The 18110-nt window shown below is 36.0% G+C and overlaps 2 protein-coding genes across 2 annotated transcripts in view; both read right to left on the bottom strand.

Moving 5' to 3' along the window:
- The window catches only part of LOC120634941 (homeobox protein SIX2-like), a 56391-nt gene extending 51422 nt beyond the window's left edge, over positions 1-4969 (bottom strand). Inside the window, exon 1 of the mRNA XM_039905838.1 lies at positions 4710-4969. The gene's annotated coding sequence lies outside the window, so the exon portion shown is untranslated. The remainder of the gene's footprint in view (positions 1-4709) is intronic.
- Positions 4970-14132: 9163 nt separating this feature from the next.
- Positions 14133-17287, bottom strand: LOC120634934 (barrier-to-autointegration factor-like). Its single transcript, XM_039905827.1, has 2 exons — positions 17122-17287; positions 14133-14319 (listed from the first exon to the last, which is right to left on the bottom strand). The coding sequence occupies exons 1-2, from the start codon at positions 17248-17250 to the stop codon at positions 14167-14169; spliced, it is 282 nt and encodes a 93-aa protein (XP_039761761.1). The 5' UTR covers positions 17251-17287; the 3' UTR covers positions 14133-14166.
- Between the last annotated feature and the right edge of the window lie 823 nt (positions 17288-18110).

The following is an 18110-nucleotide window of genomic DNA, read 5'->3' as shown; positions in this document are numbered from 1 at the left end:
GTGGACTGTTATAATTATAGATATTTATAACTATAATGTTTTTACTTTAGATTATTACTGTTTGTGTGCCATACGGTTGTCAAACGAATATCTAAACTTAAGTCATCTGATAACAAAAGTGTTGTTGACTGTGACAGAATGTAGTCAAAAGCACTATATTCAGACTAGTTAATTAGTACCATTGTTTTAGAAATGTGTTAAGTAAAATATTTTTATAATAAACATTTTCTTTTACCTTAACTTGGAGTTTTTCATTGGGTTTACACTACAGCTTTATGTTTCTTAATTTTGTTCGAAAGTTTCAGTGTATCTGTAGGCAATTCTAATAAATAAATAAATAAATAAAATAACACTAAACTTTTGAGCCCCTCCCATTCAGTAAGTTTTCTTGCATTTACCTTCTGGTGTACGACTAATAGAAATGTTGCGATGAATGTACAACTGTCACTTGTATTCTACGAGTCACTTGTATGTGTAAAATCTTGCATTTTAAATGAAGTCGTAATAAGTGGAATAAATAATTCTATACAAAAATTCTTTATTTAGATTTAACTATAAAAGTCTCCACTGAATTGAAATTGGTCGTATTGTTTTTTTGCTATAGTCAACTATCGATATTCTACCTCACATCACTGTCGCCCCACGTGGCGCGATCTTATCGACGGAGCCCAGCTGTAAAACACAAGATTTATCGACAGATTACCGCGTGCGATAGCGGGACAAATCACTGCACTATTACTTGGTGACTGTTATTTTTGATGTTTAAGGCCAAAATTGCAATTGATTCTAATATTTCTTGAAATATAGTTCAAAATACCACGATAATAGTTTGAGATTTTGTCGATATTTCGACCCAGTTGCACGGATCGTGTCCACGGCGAGACTCAATATTTAAACTAATAACTATGTTTAAAAGATGTTGATTAACCACGAAAATGTCAGTTTAAAATCTTTTGTTTTTAATATCTTGATAGAAGAGACATTTTGCGGAAGTTATAATAAAACATCAATGACAACTTCGAGATTTTCCCATTCTCAGAAAATTATAATTTTAGGGTTCCGTACCTCAAAAAGAAAAAACTGAAACCTTATAGGATCACTTTTTTGTGCGTCTGTCTTTCTGTCTATCTGTCCGTCCGTCTATAGCACCGATTATTTCAGTAACTATTAAAGCAAACTATATAAAAATGGAATGCTATTTATATAAAAGTGACGTTGGGTCACTTTTATAACATTGATAAAAGTGACCCAAATAATAGTGGGGTATTTATTATCTGAAATGGCTTATGACTTATTTTTGCATATGCATATTTTTTTTGAGTTTTATTAGAAGTTAGCCCTTAACTGTAATCTCACCTGGTTGTAAGTGATGACGCAGTCTAAGATGGTAGTAGGCTTAGCTGTTCAGGAGTATGGTAGTCATACTCTAATAGCGACATGTCTTTCTCGGTAGGGTGGGTTACCAGCCACGGCCAAAGCCATCAGATCAGAACTGTCCAAACCGGTGGTAGCTACACGCCGACAGACTTGACGTTTCAAAACTGCTTATATTAGGCCTACTTGAAATAAATCTTTTAAGGATCTTTAGAGGATGTAATTTTTGTCTCCACCTTATGCTACCCGTATAATATCATTGCAGACTTCTTGCTTTGGTAGAGCCCAAAAAAGTTGTTAATACTTTTCCCGAATGTTTCCCAAACACAAAGGAATGCCCCTGCCCCGGGTCATAGGATATATTCCGATGTTATCTGCGAAGGGTTCGGTGTTTTACGGCGGCCCACGGGGGGCTAATTAATGGCCTCGCGGGACCACATTATCCACGGAGTTATGGGCACGCCCGATGATAAACATTAAAACATGTGTTTAAGTGACCTATCCGAACCGATTAATGGTTTCGAGTGGTATTTTAACATTACACTCATTTTTTTGTATTAATTAATAATTGATGAACCATAAAATAATTAATAAATAATAAATAATTTATATACTACGAAAACGCACACGTCGCCATCTACCCCTTAAGTAAGCGTAGCTTGTGTTATGGGTACTGAGATGACTGATGAATATTTTTATGAATAATATACATAAAAATATTCATCAGTCATCTCAGTACCCATACCACAAGCTACGCTTACTTTGGGCTAGATGGCGATGCGTGTATTGTCGCAGTATGTATATTGTATATTAATTTGATTATTAAAAAAAATCCAGTTGTGTCACGGAATCAATCGAACTCACGGTCTTGGGCACAGAAAGCAGGGAAAAATTTCAGGATTTTCTCTGGTCTGGTCCGTTGAGAGGCTTCGGCCGTGGCTAGTTACCAGCCTACCGACAAAGGCGTGCCGCTAAGCGATGCAGTGTTCCGGATCGTTCATGCAATCTCAGCAACTTGTTTAGATAATATATTTCATCATCACCATCTAGCCCCAAAGTAAGCGTAGCTTGTGTTATGGGCACTGAGATGACTGATGAATATTTTAATGAATAATATGGATAAATACTTATAATATACATACTAACACCCAGTAGTGGGATACCTTGCAGATAGCCAAACCTTGTCAGGACAAACCTTCGCAGACCATGCAAGAAACACGTCTGTGAGACGTATGTCTTAAGACTCATCATCATATCAACCCATCACCGACCCACCAAAGGCACGGGTCTCCTCCCACAATGAGAAGGGGTCAAGGCCGTCCACCACGCTGGCCCAGTGCAGATTGGTGGACACACACACACACACACCTTTGAGAACTCTGAGGCATGCAGGTTTCCTCGCGTTTTCACCGTTGAAGCAACTAACCGTGCTTACCTACGAGTAATTATTTAATCACAGATTTCGCCTGGCTACACTGTCGAATTGCTTGTATTTTCAAACAAATTATCTATCTTCTATCTATCTAAAAATATAATATATAGATAAAAGAGAAAGTGTATGGGTATGTTCCGTATAGGCTCCGAAACTGCTGGACCGATTTCAATGAAACTTCCAGGGAATCTCCGGATTGACCTGGCGAGTAATCCTGTAAAGTTTGGTGACGATCGGAGCACTCCTATTTTTGAACTGTCAAATACAGCTTTTATTTACTATGATGATATTCTATTGTTGGGTGTACATGGGTGTAGATAATGATCTTCGCCCGCTCGAGAAGAGAATAGAAGAGAATGAATACGGAGAGAAATAAATGATTTAATATATTATGAGACTTAAATTAAAAAAATAATGATGTAAGTTTATTGTTCAAATAAAATAAAGCAAAATCTAGCCCGGCGAAGCGGGCTGGGCACGCTAGTAATCTATAAATTGTTTAAAAAAGTGTATAGGTAGGTTGCACATGCGTGTGTATCAAATGGTAGTACATATTTTTTTTTTTATTTACTACAATGAGCGCATAAAACATACATTATCGAATTATATTCGATAATGTATGTTTTATGCGCAAGTAAAAAAAAACAGCATTCTGCACTCGTTCTTTATTTTGACTACCTCCCTGGCGCAACGGAGAGCGCTGTCAATTTAGGAAGTCCCTGGTTCGAAATTTGGGAATTCATAATTTCTGAATTGTCTCTGGTCTGGTCTGGTGGGAGGCTTTGCCCGTGGCTAGTTACCACCCTACCGACAAAGACATGCCGCTAAGTGATTTAGTGTACCCCATACTCCCAAACAGGTAAGCCCGCTACCCGTTTCTCTTAGACTGCATCATCCACATACCAGGAGAAATTGCAGTCAAGGGCTAACTTGTAGTGGAATAAAAAAAAAAAATAACTATAAGTATAGGAAATTTCATAGGTACGAACTCTGTCCGCGTCCGCGCAATTTTCAAAAGGGGTACAAAGTTTTGCTTCACGTATTAAGATATAGATAACATAATATTATAATGCGGAAGTGTGGATAGATGTTTATATAACTAAATAACGCCGGAACGGCTGTACGGATCTGGATGAAATTTAGCACAGAAATAGATTTTACCTACTCGGAATAGGTTACTTATTATACCGGTAAAAATATCTGTTCCTCGGACAGATTTTGTTTTGTTTTGTTTTTCAGAAAGCGATATATGGTTTTTTGCATAGTGTTAGGATCACAGAATAACATACATATCAACTGGTAACTTCTCAAAATGATTGTAAAACCCGTACCTATTGGGGAAGTATTTTTTTTCCATTGGTATTTTTACCTTCGGTATTTTTTCCTTTGGTATATTTTTTTTTGTAGTACAATATTTTTTTCGAACCTCGTTTTAAAATACAAGCATCGTAGCACTGCCAGTATGTAATTCCGAGAAACGTTCTAACATAAACAAAGAGTTCAAGCGCGTAGGAACTGCTTGAAACAACCTCCTTGGTTGCGCGATGCGTACCGCAATATATATTGTGTAGAAGTTTATTATATATATATAGTATTTATGTATTTATTTATAAATATATTTATATGCAACACCTACCTCTCATCTTGAGCAGTGTTTAACGCCATTGGTTGCTCGGAAGAGATCGCTATGTAGCGATAAGGCCGCCTTATTGTATATATCGTGTAAACTAGTTTTTTTTTTATAATGTTTCCTGTATTTTTATGTAGTGTACAATAAAAGTGTATTCATTCATTGAACCCGCTAGCCTTGCGAAAGTATTCCCGCTTCCAACCACTGTTCATCATCTTACAATGTAGTTAAGAGAAAAAAAATATATAAGGAAGCCAGCCGTGGCATACTCACACATAAATACAACGCTAAATTGAGATCCCGTCACGCACACAACTAAACAAGCCAAACTAAAAATAAAACTCAAGTCAGCCGTCGCACCACAACCTATTTACGCCCGACGCACTAAATTTTCACAAAAAAACAACTCGTTTATACAAATAAAACACATTAACAACGCTAGACACTTTGTCAAAACGCACTAGTTTCGCAATAAATAACGCAAAAGCTCTCAATATTTTAAAAATCGACCGTTATTCTCTACGTCCATACAGTTCGGCTGCTTAAATGGAACTAGTTTGAATCGTTCTATCGTTCTCGTCCGTGATTGGTCGGACGTCGTCGGGGACTTGGAATCGACCAATGTGGTCGGCTTTTGGGTTGCTACGGTCACGCCTTCCATTGGTGGAAGTAGAGGTTCGCCATTTTCCACATTGTGAAACAATTGGGATTATTAAAGTAGGCGTTAATTCTTGTACGGCAGTAGGGGATGTAGGAAAACGAGTATCCTTCGCGGTCAGTTCTGCAAACAGCTGATGGGGAATCATGAGACTTAATAAAGCGTTAACGGATTCGGATAAATATAAGTGAATTGAGAGTGTGAGAATTTTTTTTTTTGTTTCACGTTATCTTCAAGGTATAAGCTTAGGCATAGATAAAAAAAATCTGCTCTTTATAAGCAATCTCAGAGAACGTTATCCTGAGAATTCTTTTGATACGGAATTACCTAGTTTTCCTTCAAATAAAAACAAACGAGTATTTTCAGTATCTGAGCGACTCAATATTAATGAAAATATAAAAAAGGCAACCGGAAATAAAGTAATAAAAAACGGAAATCCTTTTATTTATTCAGTTGTGATTGTTACATCAATTTTGCAATATATAATATTAGGTAGGTATATTAAATTTTTGGGTATTCGCAGTGTATGTAATAAAATCATATTACCCCCCCGTGAAAACGAATAGTTGAATTAAGGTAAACCTTTTATTTATTTCCTTCTAATAGTAACATATTAAATTAATTATTTACTAGCGATCAAAAACATTAACTTTGTTACAAAGGTGAATATATAAAATCTTAAAACAATCGCAGTGTATGTAATAAAATAAAACTTAAAAAACCTTTCGCGTCCGTTAAGAATAAAAAAAAAATACAAACTTTTTACTGGAGATTCACAATTTTTAATTTACCATTTGTATACCCCTGCTTCCTTTACACGGGCAGCTTTGTAACTTTTGCATGTCGTCTGTGGAAGGTGGGTACAGATGCTCAATAAAGGCTGAATGGAATGTCATTGATTGTGGGTTTGGAGTATAAGTAGGTATTCTTTTATAATATGATTCCCAAAGTAATTGTGGACCTACCAAAGCATGTACAGTAGTTATTGCGATGTTACTATACAATTATTGAGTTATTTCCTAATTAGAAGGTTGCGTAGAAGCATCCGGCTCCGAGTTCATGTCTAACAAAATATAGAGAGTGAATTTTAAATTGTAAGTCAAAAGTCAAACTCAAATATTTCTTTATACAAATAGGCACAAAGTCAAAGTCAAAGTCAAAGTCAAAGTCAAAGTCAAAAATATCTTTATTCAAGTAGGCCCACAGGTGGCACTTTTGATGCGTACATAAGAATTACACGGTAGTGAGATGATAGCGATAACCACATTCGTAAACTTAAAACTAAAGCTACGAGGGTTCCAAACGCGTCCCGGTCGAAGAAGAAGCCCACAACAAACTTAGCCGGGTGTTTTTTTTTTTGTTATCACCATCTCACAATGCCATTTTAAATTATTAGAAGAGCAACCTGGTTAGAGCAATAATTTACGCCCTAGCTTTTTTATCGTTTACGTAGTCCTTTATATTGTAATAGGACTTTTCTACACATAGATGGCACTTTTGATGCGTAGGTACATTACACGTAAAATAAGACAAAAAAGTGAATTGATGGCGATAACTAAATTCGTCAACTAAAAACTAAAGCTACGAGGCTTCCAAACGCGCCCTGGTGCAATAAGAAGCCTCCAACAAACTAAGCGGGTTGTTTTATTTGTTATCACCATCTCAGATTGTCATTTAAAACTTTTTAAGAAGCAACCTGGTTATTTTACACCCAAGCATTTTTATCGTTGACATCCTACTAATATTATAAATGTGAAAGTGTGGATGTTCGTTACTCAATCACGCAAAAACGGCTGAACGGATTTGGATGAAATTTGGCATGCATGTAGGGTTCGACATGGAAAAGAACATAGGCTACCTTTTACCGGGAAATAGGAGAGTTCCTGCGGGAATAAAATACTTAATCCACGAGATCGAAGTCGCGGGTGTCAGCTAGTAGTATCATAACTGAATACTATAAACTTTCTATAAGTTAACTGAATACTATAAACTTTCTATAAGTTTACATAATGTACACTTACTTTACAATGTAAATCTTACCAATGTTGGAAAAGAGCAAATGGTAAGTTTCGTACTGGTTTCTTCTTGGTAGAGTCTGCCCTCCGAATCCGCGATGGAAGAGTCAAAGAGACTCGACGTAAAAAAAGTGCTTCTAGCGTAAGCCTACTCGAAATATATTAATTTGGACTTTTGAAGTGAAAACTTCTTATAGCGCGGTATGCATATTTTGATCATAGATCATAGCTGAGATAAAATCTCTGGACTTGCGACACCGTTACGAGACGCGGCTATATAGAATTAGATTTTACTATGTCCAATCAACGCAATATAAGCACAACGAGATATAAAAGAACAATTAATGCGGTGTTCACGAGATAACATTTTTTATTTCCTATTTTATTTGCCATGCCTATAGTTTCTATTTTAGATTGTATGTACAATTTTAATGATAATGATACAAGAGTTGTAGAAATTGTTAACGATGATTCCTAAAAGATAGCGGTTGGCGCAGTGGGCAGCGACCCTGCTTTCTGAGTCCTAGGCTGTGGGTTCGATTCCCACAACTGGAAAATGTTAGTGTGATGAACATGAAAGTATTTCAGTGCATTGTGGTAGTATATTTATTTATTTTATTACAGAAATCTCACCTGGTGTTACGTGATGATGTATCGTAAGATGGGAACGGTCTTACCTGTTAGTAGGTATGGCAATTATAACCCACTGCCACTTGGCGGCACGTCTTAATCGGTAGGGTGGTAACTAGCCACGGCCAAAGCCTCCCACTAGACCAGACCAGAGAAAAATCACAAACTATTAATTTCGAAAGCGCCCCTGCCGAGAATCAAACCCGGGACCTCCTACTTAAATTTACAGCGCTCACCATAGCGCATGTGAGGTCGTCAAAAAAGGTTTTTTATGGGAAACAGGACCACATCGGAATAAACCTCTTTCGAAATAAAAAGAGTTTTGAAAAACCGACTATAAATATCGGAGTTACCCATAACATACATTACTATAGAAGCGGTGATAGTCCAATGGTAGGACTCCGACTTCAAATTCCTTGCGGGCGAGTTCGAATCCCAGCACGCACCTCTAACTTTTCTAAGTTACGTGCGTTTATGAATTTAAAATATCACTTGCTTCGACGGTGAAGGAAAACATCGTGAGGAAACCTGCATGCCTGATAGATCTCTTTAATGTTCTCAAAGGCGTGTGGAGTCCACCAATCCGCACTGGGACAGCGTGGTGGACTACGGCTTTTACCCCTTCTTATTGTGGGAGAAGACCCGTACCCTGTAGTGGGCCAGTAATGGGTGTATGGGGTGGGATGGGAACCCCTGCCTCTGGGCACAAAACTAGCCCGTTGAGTTTTTTTTTTAAACTTAACGCGCTATTTGAAGTTCATCATTCATCAGATATATAAACTTAGATCACGCGAATCCCTTCGTACCAAATTTAAAGAAATAGGTATACTTATATACGAGGATACCCTCGCAATATATTTATAATAATATTATCTTTATTAAACAAAAGATAAGTAATTATAAACAAAAAGTCGATATAAACAGTCGACTAACTAGAAACGGACATAAATTAGTGATATCTGCATATCGTCCGAGTAAAGTACAGAAATCCTTTGTGGGGATGGGAATATGCTTTTATAACATGATACCGAAGGTAATATTAGATCTACCTTTACCTAAGTTTAAACAATATATTAATACACATTTAATAAATCGTGGTAACTAAACGATTGATGAATTCCTAAACGACAAGGCTGCTTGGAAGCAGGCCACTCCGCTCTCATCTCTCACAAAACAGAAAAATTCTAAAGATTGTTAAACTTTAAAATGATGTTGGAAAAGAGCAATCTGCTGAGTTTCTTGCCGGCTCTTCTCAGTGGAATCTGCCTTCCGAACCGGTGGTAGAGTCACTACAAACGGACTTGACGTTTCATAAGTGCTTATTAATTAGGCCTACTTGAAATAAATGAATTTTGAATTTTTTTTTTGAATCACCATCACTTCAACCGATTGAAATCCACTGCTGGATAGAGGTCTATTGTAGGGAGTTCCAAAATCCACGGTCCTGGGCCGCTTGTTTCCAGCTGCTCCCAGCGACTCGTTTAATATCGTCTGTCCACCTCGTTGGTGACCAACGCTGCGTTTACTGTCGCAGGGGTCGCCATTTCAGTACCTTGAAACCCAAACTTCCATCGGTTCTTCGAGCTATGTGCCCCGCCCATTTCCACTTCAGCTTTGCGACTCGCTGAACTATGTCGGTAACTCTGGTTCTTCTACGGATCTCCTCATTTCTGACTTGATCACGTAGAGATAATCCTAACATTGGTCTCTCTCGCCCGCTGAGTGTCTCTGAGCCTTTTTACCAGGCTCATAGTAAGAGACCACGTTTCAGATTCGTAAGTCATAAGTGGCGACACAATTTTAAGTTATAATGTCTATATTAAAGAACGAAAAAAATTGAGACTCTTCATCCGTACGCTAAAACAACAATAGCCATATGTTCAAACAAACGTAAGGAAGTGTACCAGATACATATTCTATTATCAAAGGCGGTACCACATTATAGTACCATCAGTTTGCTCATTTTGTCCTATTCTTTACATTAAAAAGAACCTAAAAAATACCAACTTTATTTACTGCTGTGCATAGTAAAATGAACCTTAACATCCTAATAATAAGGTTGTTTAAGAATGTAAAATGTTGTTGTAAAATAATAATGCTTTGAATGCGGTCATTATACGCTTATTTGCCGCCTTTGTGAAGTTCTGTTGAGAGAAAAAAATAAAGCTTTTGTTCGTTGACGTTTAGGGGCAGACATCTTGTTTTTGCTGTCAAAAATTTGGGGACGTTTTCAGGGATACTTCGGCATAATTTTTTGTTTGTTGTTCATCGTGTTTGCTTAGGAGTTAAGTAAGTTCTAATTAATTGTTGATTTTTAAGTTTTAAACCATTGCGGGCAACTTTTTTTCCATCCATTCTCATTGAATTTACCTTCGTATTAATAAACAGAGCATGCAAGAAACACGTTCTGCAAAGTTTCGCCGTGTGCCATCAACCTGAGCCGTAGGTTGTAAAGGCTCATTGGCCTGTAATTACTCCGACAGCTATACCCTTCAGACTTGACACCCTAACGTGTAATAATAAATAATTCATCGTTAAAGCTCGCTAATCCCTACCTTACTTCGTACGGAACCAAAAAATGTAAGTACGACTCGAACTCACGTTGGGCTCTTAACACCAGCAGTCAAGTACTCTACAACGAGCCTTAACAATAGATTAAAGAGATTTAAAACTACAGATAAAACGCTTGTCTATTGTCGCTCTTATTTTTTTTTAATCAGCTGCGGATTAGACGAAGGATGTATTTAATAAAGCTTAAAGTTCCCGACAGTATATTTAAAATAATATAAAAGTGACTGTTACATTTACAGTGGCACATCCCGGAAAAAAAATTTATAAAATAAATAAATTTTGACTTTGACTTTGACTTTGATTGAAAGCAATGATAAGTTCTAGGTTGGTCCTTACCTTAAAAATACCTACCTACTCAAGTTAAACGTTAAACGTACTTATATCCCAGCACGCACCTCTAACTTTTCTAAGTTATGTGCGTTTTAAGAAATTAAAACATCACTTGCTTCAACGGTGAAGGAAAACATCGTGAGGAAACCTGCATGCCTGAGAGTTCTACATAATGTTCTCAAAGGTGAGTAGAGTCCACCAATCCGCGATGGGCCAGCGTGGTGGACTACGGCCTTCACCCCTTCTCATTGTGGGAGGAGAGTGTCTGAAATTACAGCGAGGTTACTTACTATAGGTACAATTGATGAATTTCTTAATGACAACGTTGCTTGGAAAATTAATTAATGTTAAAAAGTAAAATGTAAATTGTTGATGTTGGAAAAGAGCAACTGCTGAGTTTCTTGCCGGCTTCTTCTCGGTAGAATCTGCCTTCCGGACCGGTGGTAGAGTCACTACAAACAGACAGACAGTCACTACTTTTATTAGGCCTACTTGAAATAAATTAATTTTGAATTTTGAATTGAATTTTGAATGGGTTATTATGATGATGATGATGATGATGAAATAAATTTCCGCCCTGGGTCCATTGACCTGAGGCGTAGGTGTTTAGTCATTACACCGGCAATCACGCCCTTCAGAATGAAAACAGCAATTGTAGCAATGCTGCTCGGCTGCCATAAGTATAGCAGTAGTACTACCTTAACGCTTTATTATAAAGTTCTATTAAAAATACGGCCGACTGGCGCAGTGGGCAGCGACCCTGCTTTCTGAGTCCAAGGCCGTGGGTTCGATTCACACAACTGGGAAATGTTTGTGTGATGAACATAAATGTTATTCAGTGTCTGGGTGTATATCTGTATATTATAAGTATTTATGTATACTATTCATAAAAATATTTATTAGTCATCTTAGTACCCATAACACAAGCTACGCTTACTTTGAGGCTAGATGGCAAGGTGTGTATTGTCGTAGTATATTTATTTATTTAAAAAAAAAATGCTTGGGTGTGAACAATTGCTCTAACCAGGTTACTTCTTAAATATTTTCTAATGACAATGTGAGATGGTGATAACAAAAAGAACACCCGGCTAAGTTTGTTGTGGGCTTCTTCTTAGACCAGGGCGCGTTTGGAACCCTTGTAGCTTTAGTTTTAAGTTTAAGATTGTAGTTATCGCCTTCACTACTCACTGCTATGTACACATTTTGTATATATCTAATCAACGCATCAAAAGTGCCATCTATGTGCCTATTTAAATAAAGAAATATTTGACTTTGACTTTGACTTATATTTGTACTTTGAGAATTATCTGTGTGCACAACACCACACACAGAAAATTAAAAGTGTATTCATTCCTATTCCCCGGCCGAGCTCTGCCACTACTACTGATAAGGAGTGTACTTTCATGGATTACGCTGATTTGATAAAAACCATAAGTTTACGGCTTCCATCAATGCACTCAAAGCGATGGGGGTCGCGCTATAATTTATCACTATAAAGGGCGCATCAATGGGGTGCTAACAACACCACAATATGCTGAGTAATGACTTGAATACCACCATAAAAATATGGTGTAAACTGGTGTTAAGGCAGAAACAGACTGGGATGTAAAAATACAGACGTTCAGTGATTTTAAAACATTCGAGTTTTGTTGGTCCTAGCGACTAGCGGTTTAACTTTGACTTGACTATTCTTTTTGTTGGCGCATATTTTATTTTTTTATTATTTGAATGAGTTGTTGTAGGATAATGTTTCGTCTGGAGTGTGATGTAAAAAAAACATTTTGTTTTGCTGATATAGTTGGCAAAAAACGTTAAATTTCAATTTTTTTAACGACTCACATACAAAATTTTGCAACAAAATTTTAAATTACGCCCAAGTCGCTCTTTGTAACGAAGGTAGGTTTATTTTTAATTCACATTTCGTGAAATAGTTCGATAAATTTAATAGGGAAAGTAAATATGTATTATTATTTTTTTATTTATTTATTTCTTTAATCCTGAGGATGCTCCGGTTTCGGAGCGAAACGTACGTAGAAATGTAAATAAATAAATAAATGTACTACGACAATACACACATCGCCATCTAGCCCCAAAGCAAGCGTAGCTATGATATGTGTGGGTACTATGATGACTGATGAATATTTTATAAATAATATACATACATATTTATAATTTAAATATAAACACCCAGACACTGAAAAACATTCATGTTCATCACACAAACATTTTCTAGTTGTGGGAATCGAACCCACGGCCTTGGACTCAGAAAGCAGGGTCGCTGCCCGCTGCACCAATCGGCTGTCAAATGTACCCACATTGCCGAAGATCTGTTTGCTGTGGAGCATAAGGATTGAAGAAATTATAAATTACACCATTCAGATTCTCCTGCTTTTCGCGGAGTATAGCAAATTTAGCATAATTTTCATAATATATCATGGATTTCCGCAAAGTAACGCCTGTTTCTATCCAATATTTATTTATTTATTAAAAGATAACTCTCCGGCGTGTAAGTTCCCTTACCGCTAGGCCATACGTGTAAAAGAGTGCGGGGAACTGGCTCTGGAACTCTTCACGCATCCATATTGATTAAGTTGCGTAGCGTCTTTAAAACATGCTTCCACCATTATTTATTTCCGTTTTGGGCGTGAATAGGAATTTGAATGGAATTTAATTGGGTAAATTTATTGTATGTTAGTAACTTTGACTTAAAAACTGGCGATAAGAAAAGTTCATTTTCATTTTTATTACAAACAAACATTGGTTTGGACAAAAATTGGATATAAGGATTAAATTGGTTACTAAGTAGAGCACCTAAAACTATGTATAAAAAAAAAATGTATGTGTGTCAGCTCCGACGCACGACTGGAGATTATTATTATATGTATTTATATAACTACATCGATAATTATGCAATATTTAATAAATACAAATCGCACATGCTTATGCATATAATACATGAATTATCACATCTTGCACCCACGTGTTTGTTAGATGTTCCGGCAATATTATCTAAACCTATCCTACCTAGCCTTTCTGCCATAGTTATTGCAAAATACTTTCAGTTCACTTAGCGAAATATAATGATAAAAACTCCTGCGCAATTTATTCACACACGGCGGAAGTGTAACTTCTGAAAAGTAGCCTACGGGAGATTGAGGTGGATGTAGAGTATCAAAACTATTAGGATAAATGTTAGGTTTATTATTTACTTTCCATGGTAACTAGAATAGGTAAAAAAGTGAAAGGTAAGGAAACCGGAGCATCCTCAGGAGATGTTGACTTTACAATGAATACTTAATTGTTACAATGAATTCAGTTCAGTGCGAAACGTACGTAGAGGGTACATTGCTGAGGATCTGTTTGGTGAGGAGTATACGGATTGAAGTAATTATAAATTACACCATACAGATTCTGCTGCTGTTCGCGGAGTATAGCAAATTAAGCTTAATTTTCATAATCCCTCAATATGAGTAGGAAATGAAAGGGCATGACTAGTTGAATAATGTACACTATATTTGCTTATATTTTAGGCTGAAATATGAGTTGCAGTCCAATCTTTCAGACAATTATAACAGTCTGTCGACTGTTTAGAGTTTGCGCCCCACTTTTCTTTCATCCACTTTTGAAACTCTTCGTGATCTTCGCGTACAACCAAGTAGTATCCAAGAACTGTAGAAGCCTACAATAAGGAGAAGAAATTTTAATCAATAATTTACATTTTAAAGGCAGACTCCCACGGGCGGGAGACATTATTCTCTCCGGGGAAAAAATAAAATTCTATCTAATGTCACAGTTTTATTAACGTTTTCTCACAAAAATTCAAAATTCAAAATTCATTTATTTCAAGTAGGCCTAATATAAGCACTTTTGAAAAGTCAAGTCTGTCTGTAGTGACTCTACCATCATGGGTGAAAATAATATCCAAATAATATACGTTTTAAGTTATTAAAATATCACTTGCTTCAACTGTGAAGGAAAAACATCGCGAGGAAACCTGCATACCTGAGAGTTCTCCATAACGTTTTCAAAACGTGTGTGTCTTTTAAACACAATGTAAAGGAGCATTATCTATCGGTGTCATAGTATATTTATCACTGTTTACTTATTATATATTTATATTTATGTTATATAAATATTTATTATATTATTTTTATGTATTTTATATATATAGTATATTCAAATGTTATTGTATTAGTATGTAGAATTTTGTTATTATTTAAATATACTTATGACGTAGTTATGAAGTATATTGTACCTTTATTTGACCTATACCACAATTAAATCATCTTACTCACATCCTGGGGTAGCTGGAAGAGATCTCTTATAGAGATAAGCTTTCCTTTGTACACTTCATGTATCTTATGTTCACAATCACAATTTATGGTACATAAATAATAAAATAAATAAATAAATAAAATGGAGTCCACCAACCCGCACTGGGCCAGCATGGTGGGCTACGGCCTTAACCCCTTCTCATTGTGGGAGGGGACCCGTGCCCTGTAGTAGGCCGGTAATGGGTTCACATAATGATGAGGAATATGATTGTAATCACAGAATTAAGAACCTAATGAATCCGTGTACACGACTTATATTGAAGCATCAAAAACCACTCCATTTTAGAAGTGTTTTTCGAACGGGCAGCTAGTCACTTTAGACGGCCGATTGGCGCAGTTTGAGTCCAAGGCCGTGGGTTCGATTCCCAATACTGGAAAATGTTTGTGTAATGAGCGTGAATATTTTTCAATTTTTCAGTGTCTTGGTGTATGTATGTATATTGCTATTTATTTATGTATATTATTCATAAAAATATTCATCGATCATCTTAGTACCCTTGACACAAGCTACGCTTACTTCGGGGCTAGGTGGCGATGTGTTTACTGTCGGAGTATATTTATTTACTTCATTCCATTTAGTAGCTTACAGTAATTATCGACTCACAAAAAAGGAGGTGGTTCTCAATTCGATTGGTTTTTTTTTATGCTAGCTCCGAACTCGGTACGGTATACTTACTGCTCATGTGGTCCCATTTTTATCCGGTCAAGATCTATTGAAGAGATCCTGGAGAAAATTAGTGTCATATGGACACTCTCATTTTCTCCACGTATACTACTCTTCCAAGTATTGTATGGGCACCTTACTAGCTTTTTTTTTAAAATTAGTAATACAAGTTAGTCCTTGATTGCAATATCACCTGTTGATGATGCAGTCTAAGATGATAACGGGCTAACGTGCTAGCAGTATGGCAGTTATAGTAAATTCATAGCCCTAGTCGGTACGGTAGCGTGATAACTAGCGACGTCCGAATCCTAGCCACGGCAAAAGCTAACCAGATCAAACCGGAGAAAATTGAGAAATTAAAAATTCAAAATTTAAAATTAAAAATTCAAAACTTTAAATTACTCCTGCCGGGAATCGAACCTGGGACCTCGTTTAAAACCACAGCACTCACCACTGCGCAGGGAGGTCGTCAAAAATTTTACTTAAAGTGTAATAAATAAAATAAAATTATATTTTCAGTATCAGCATAAGACTGTACTTGTATTGTCTAAAAAGTCGCTTACGCGCACAATTACACTCAATTTATAAGTCAATTTTTATTAAATAAATACTTAACGAGCTTTAGCTATTCTTTATCTCAGTTGCCCACTGTAGAAAGTTGCCAACAAATAACTCACAGACCTACTTGGTGTCCAATGAGATACAGAATCGGTTGAAGTTAATGATGATTTATTTATAGCCAAAAAATTAAAATTAACATAAAAATGACTGGACCTTGTGCAAACAAGGACTCAGAGTACATTTCTTCCAGAAGCCCTCGAATGTGAAAAGTGTGTGCGTGTAACCTTTTCATGCGATTGAAGTAAAACAATTATTATTATTTATTTATGAAAGAGTAATATGTTCCTGGAACTCCGTCATTTCATTTAATATTCACTATTTAATTTTATATTTATTTAAAACTTATTAATATAACTTTCACGTTTTATAAATATTTTCATTTGTTAAATACAACAATTGAGAGTGGAAAATTGAAGGTCAGATCAACATGTCAATAAAACCTTGTCATTGAATATAACAGAATGTCGCAATCGTCAGAAAATTTGTTTGAAAAAGTAATAAATAAACAAGTATATTTAGAGGTTTTCAAAAAACTTTGCAATTTAAAATATTTTTTTCAAAAACGTTGATTATTTATTCAATTTGCTATTCACAATGGATCCGTTTGAAAATTTTGCAATAAATAATCCTAATTTATTATTATATATACCATTAGCTGGCGTATAAAACAAGGAGCGTGGAGTATATGACATATACGTGCGGCCAATCCAAATTATTATTTTTAAATAGCGGAAACTACACAGACGTCTGACGTAAGCCTTAGTTCCGTCACAAAGAAATGTGAGGTACTCTCTAGTCGCGCCTAAAGAAGTACTTACTACTAAATTTTAGAGATGACCCAAAACCGAGATTGGAAACATACCTTTTTAAAGCCCCCTTTTTCCATCCGTTCCCCAAGAACTTTCCCAATTCCAGATAATTCTGACACATGTTTATCTCCGATAGGCTCGCTGACAAAGTCACGATGTTTCTTTGTTGTATTCTGTTCCATTTTATATTTTTTTTTAATTAGTTACATTATTTTTTGTAATCGAAGTTCAACACTCTGATCAACAACACGCAGTCTATAGGCTGTTTAATCGACATCATGTTATTTAAGGGGCCAATTTATTATAAACATAACGCTGTCTCTGTCCCGCTAACCTGGTCTTTGTTAATATGGATAAGGACAGCGTCCTATCCGTTTAACGTCCAGCGATATCTCGCCGCGGCGGAAGGAAAACTAAATAATTGCAAATTTTGAAATTCCCGGTAAATTAAATGAACTTAGATAAGTAAAAGGCAAAAATATGTTTATTCAAGTAGGTCCATAGGTGGCACTTTTGATGCGTACATTACATGAAAAATGTGTACATTATGGCGTACATATTCGTAAACTTGAAACTAAAGCTACGAGGGTTCCAAACGCGTCCTGATCTAAGAAGAAGCCCACAACGAACTTAGCCGGGTGTTTTTTTTTTTATTATCACTATCTCACATTTTCATTTCAAATTGTTAGAAGAGCAACCTGGTTAGAGCAATAATTCACACCCAATTTTTTTTATTTATCGTAGTCCTTTATACTATAATAGGACTTTTGTATAAATTTACGTTTAATACAAACTTTGAACTTTTTAAGAGACATCTCCGTGATATAAAAGGGTATATAATATCTCTATAATAACTTTTTCTATTGTACAATCATCATAATTATTATGTAATTACCAGGCTAAACCGGTGGTAGAGTCACTACCAACAGACAGACTTGACGTTTCAAAAGAGCTTATATTAGGCCTACTTGAAATAAAAGAATTATGAATTTTGATTTTTTTTTTAATTTTAAAACCACTATCACAAATCTATAGCCAGCTT

Source organism: Pararge aegeria, chromosome 25, assembly GCF_905163445.1.
Source record: "Pararge aegeria chromosome 25, ilParAegt1.1, whole genome shotgun sequence".
NCBI classification, from domain to species: domain Eukaryota; kingdom Metazoa; phylum Arthropoda; class Insecta; order Lepidoptera; family Nymphalidae; genus Pararge; species Pararge aegeria.
The sequence above is the reverse complement of the archived record's forward strand: the minus strand, read 5'-3'. Positions and strand labels throughout refer to the sequence as shown.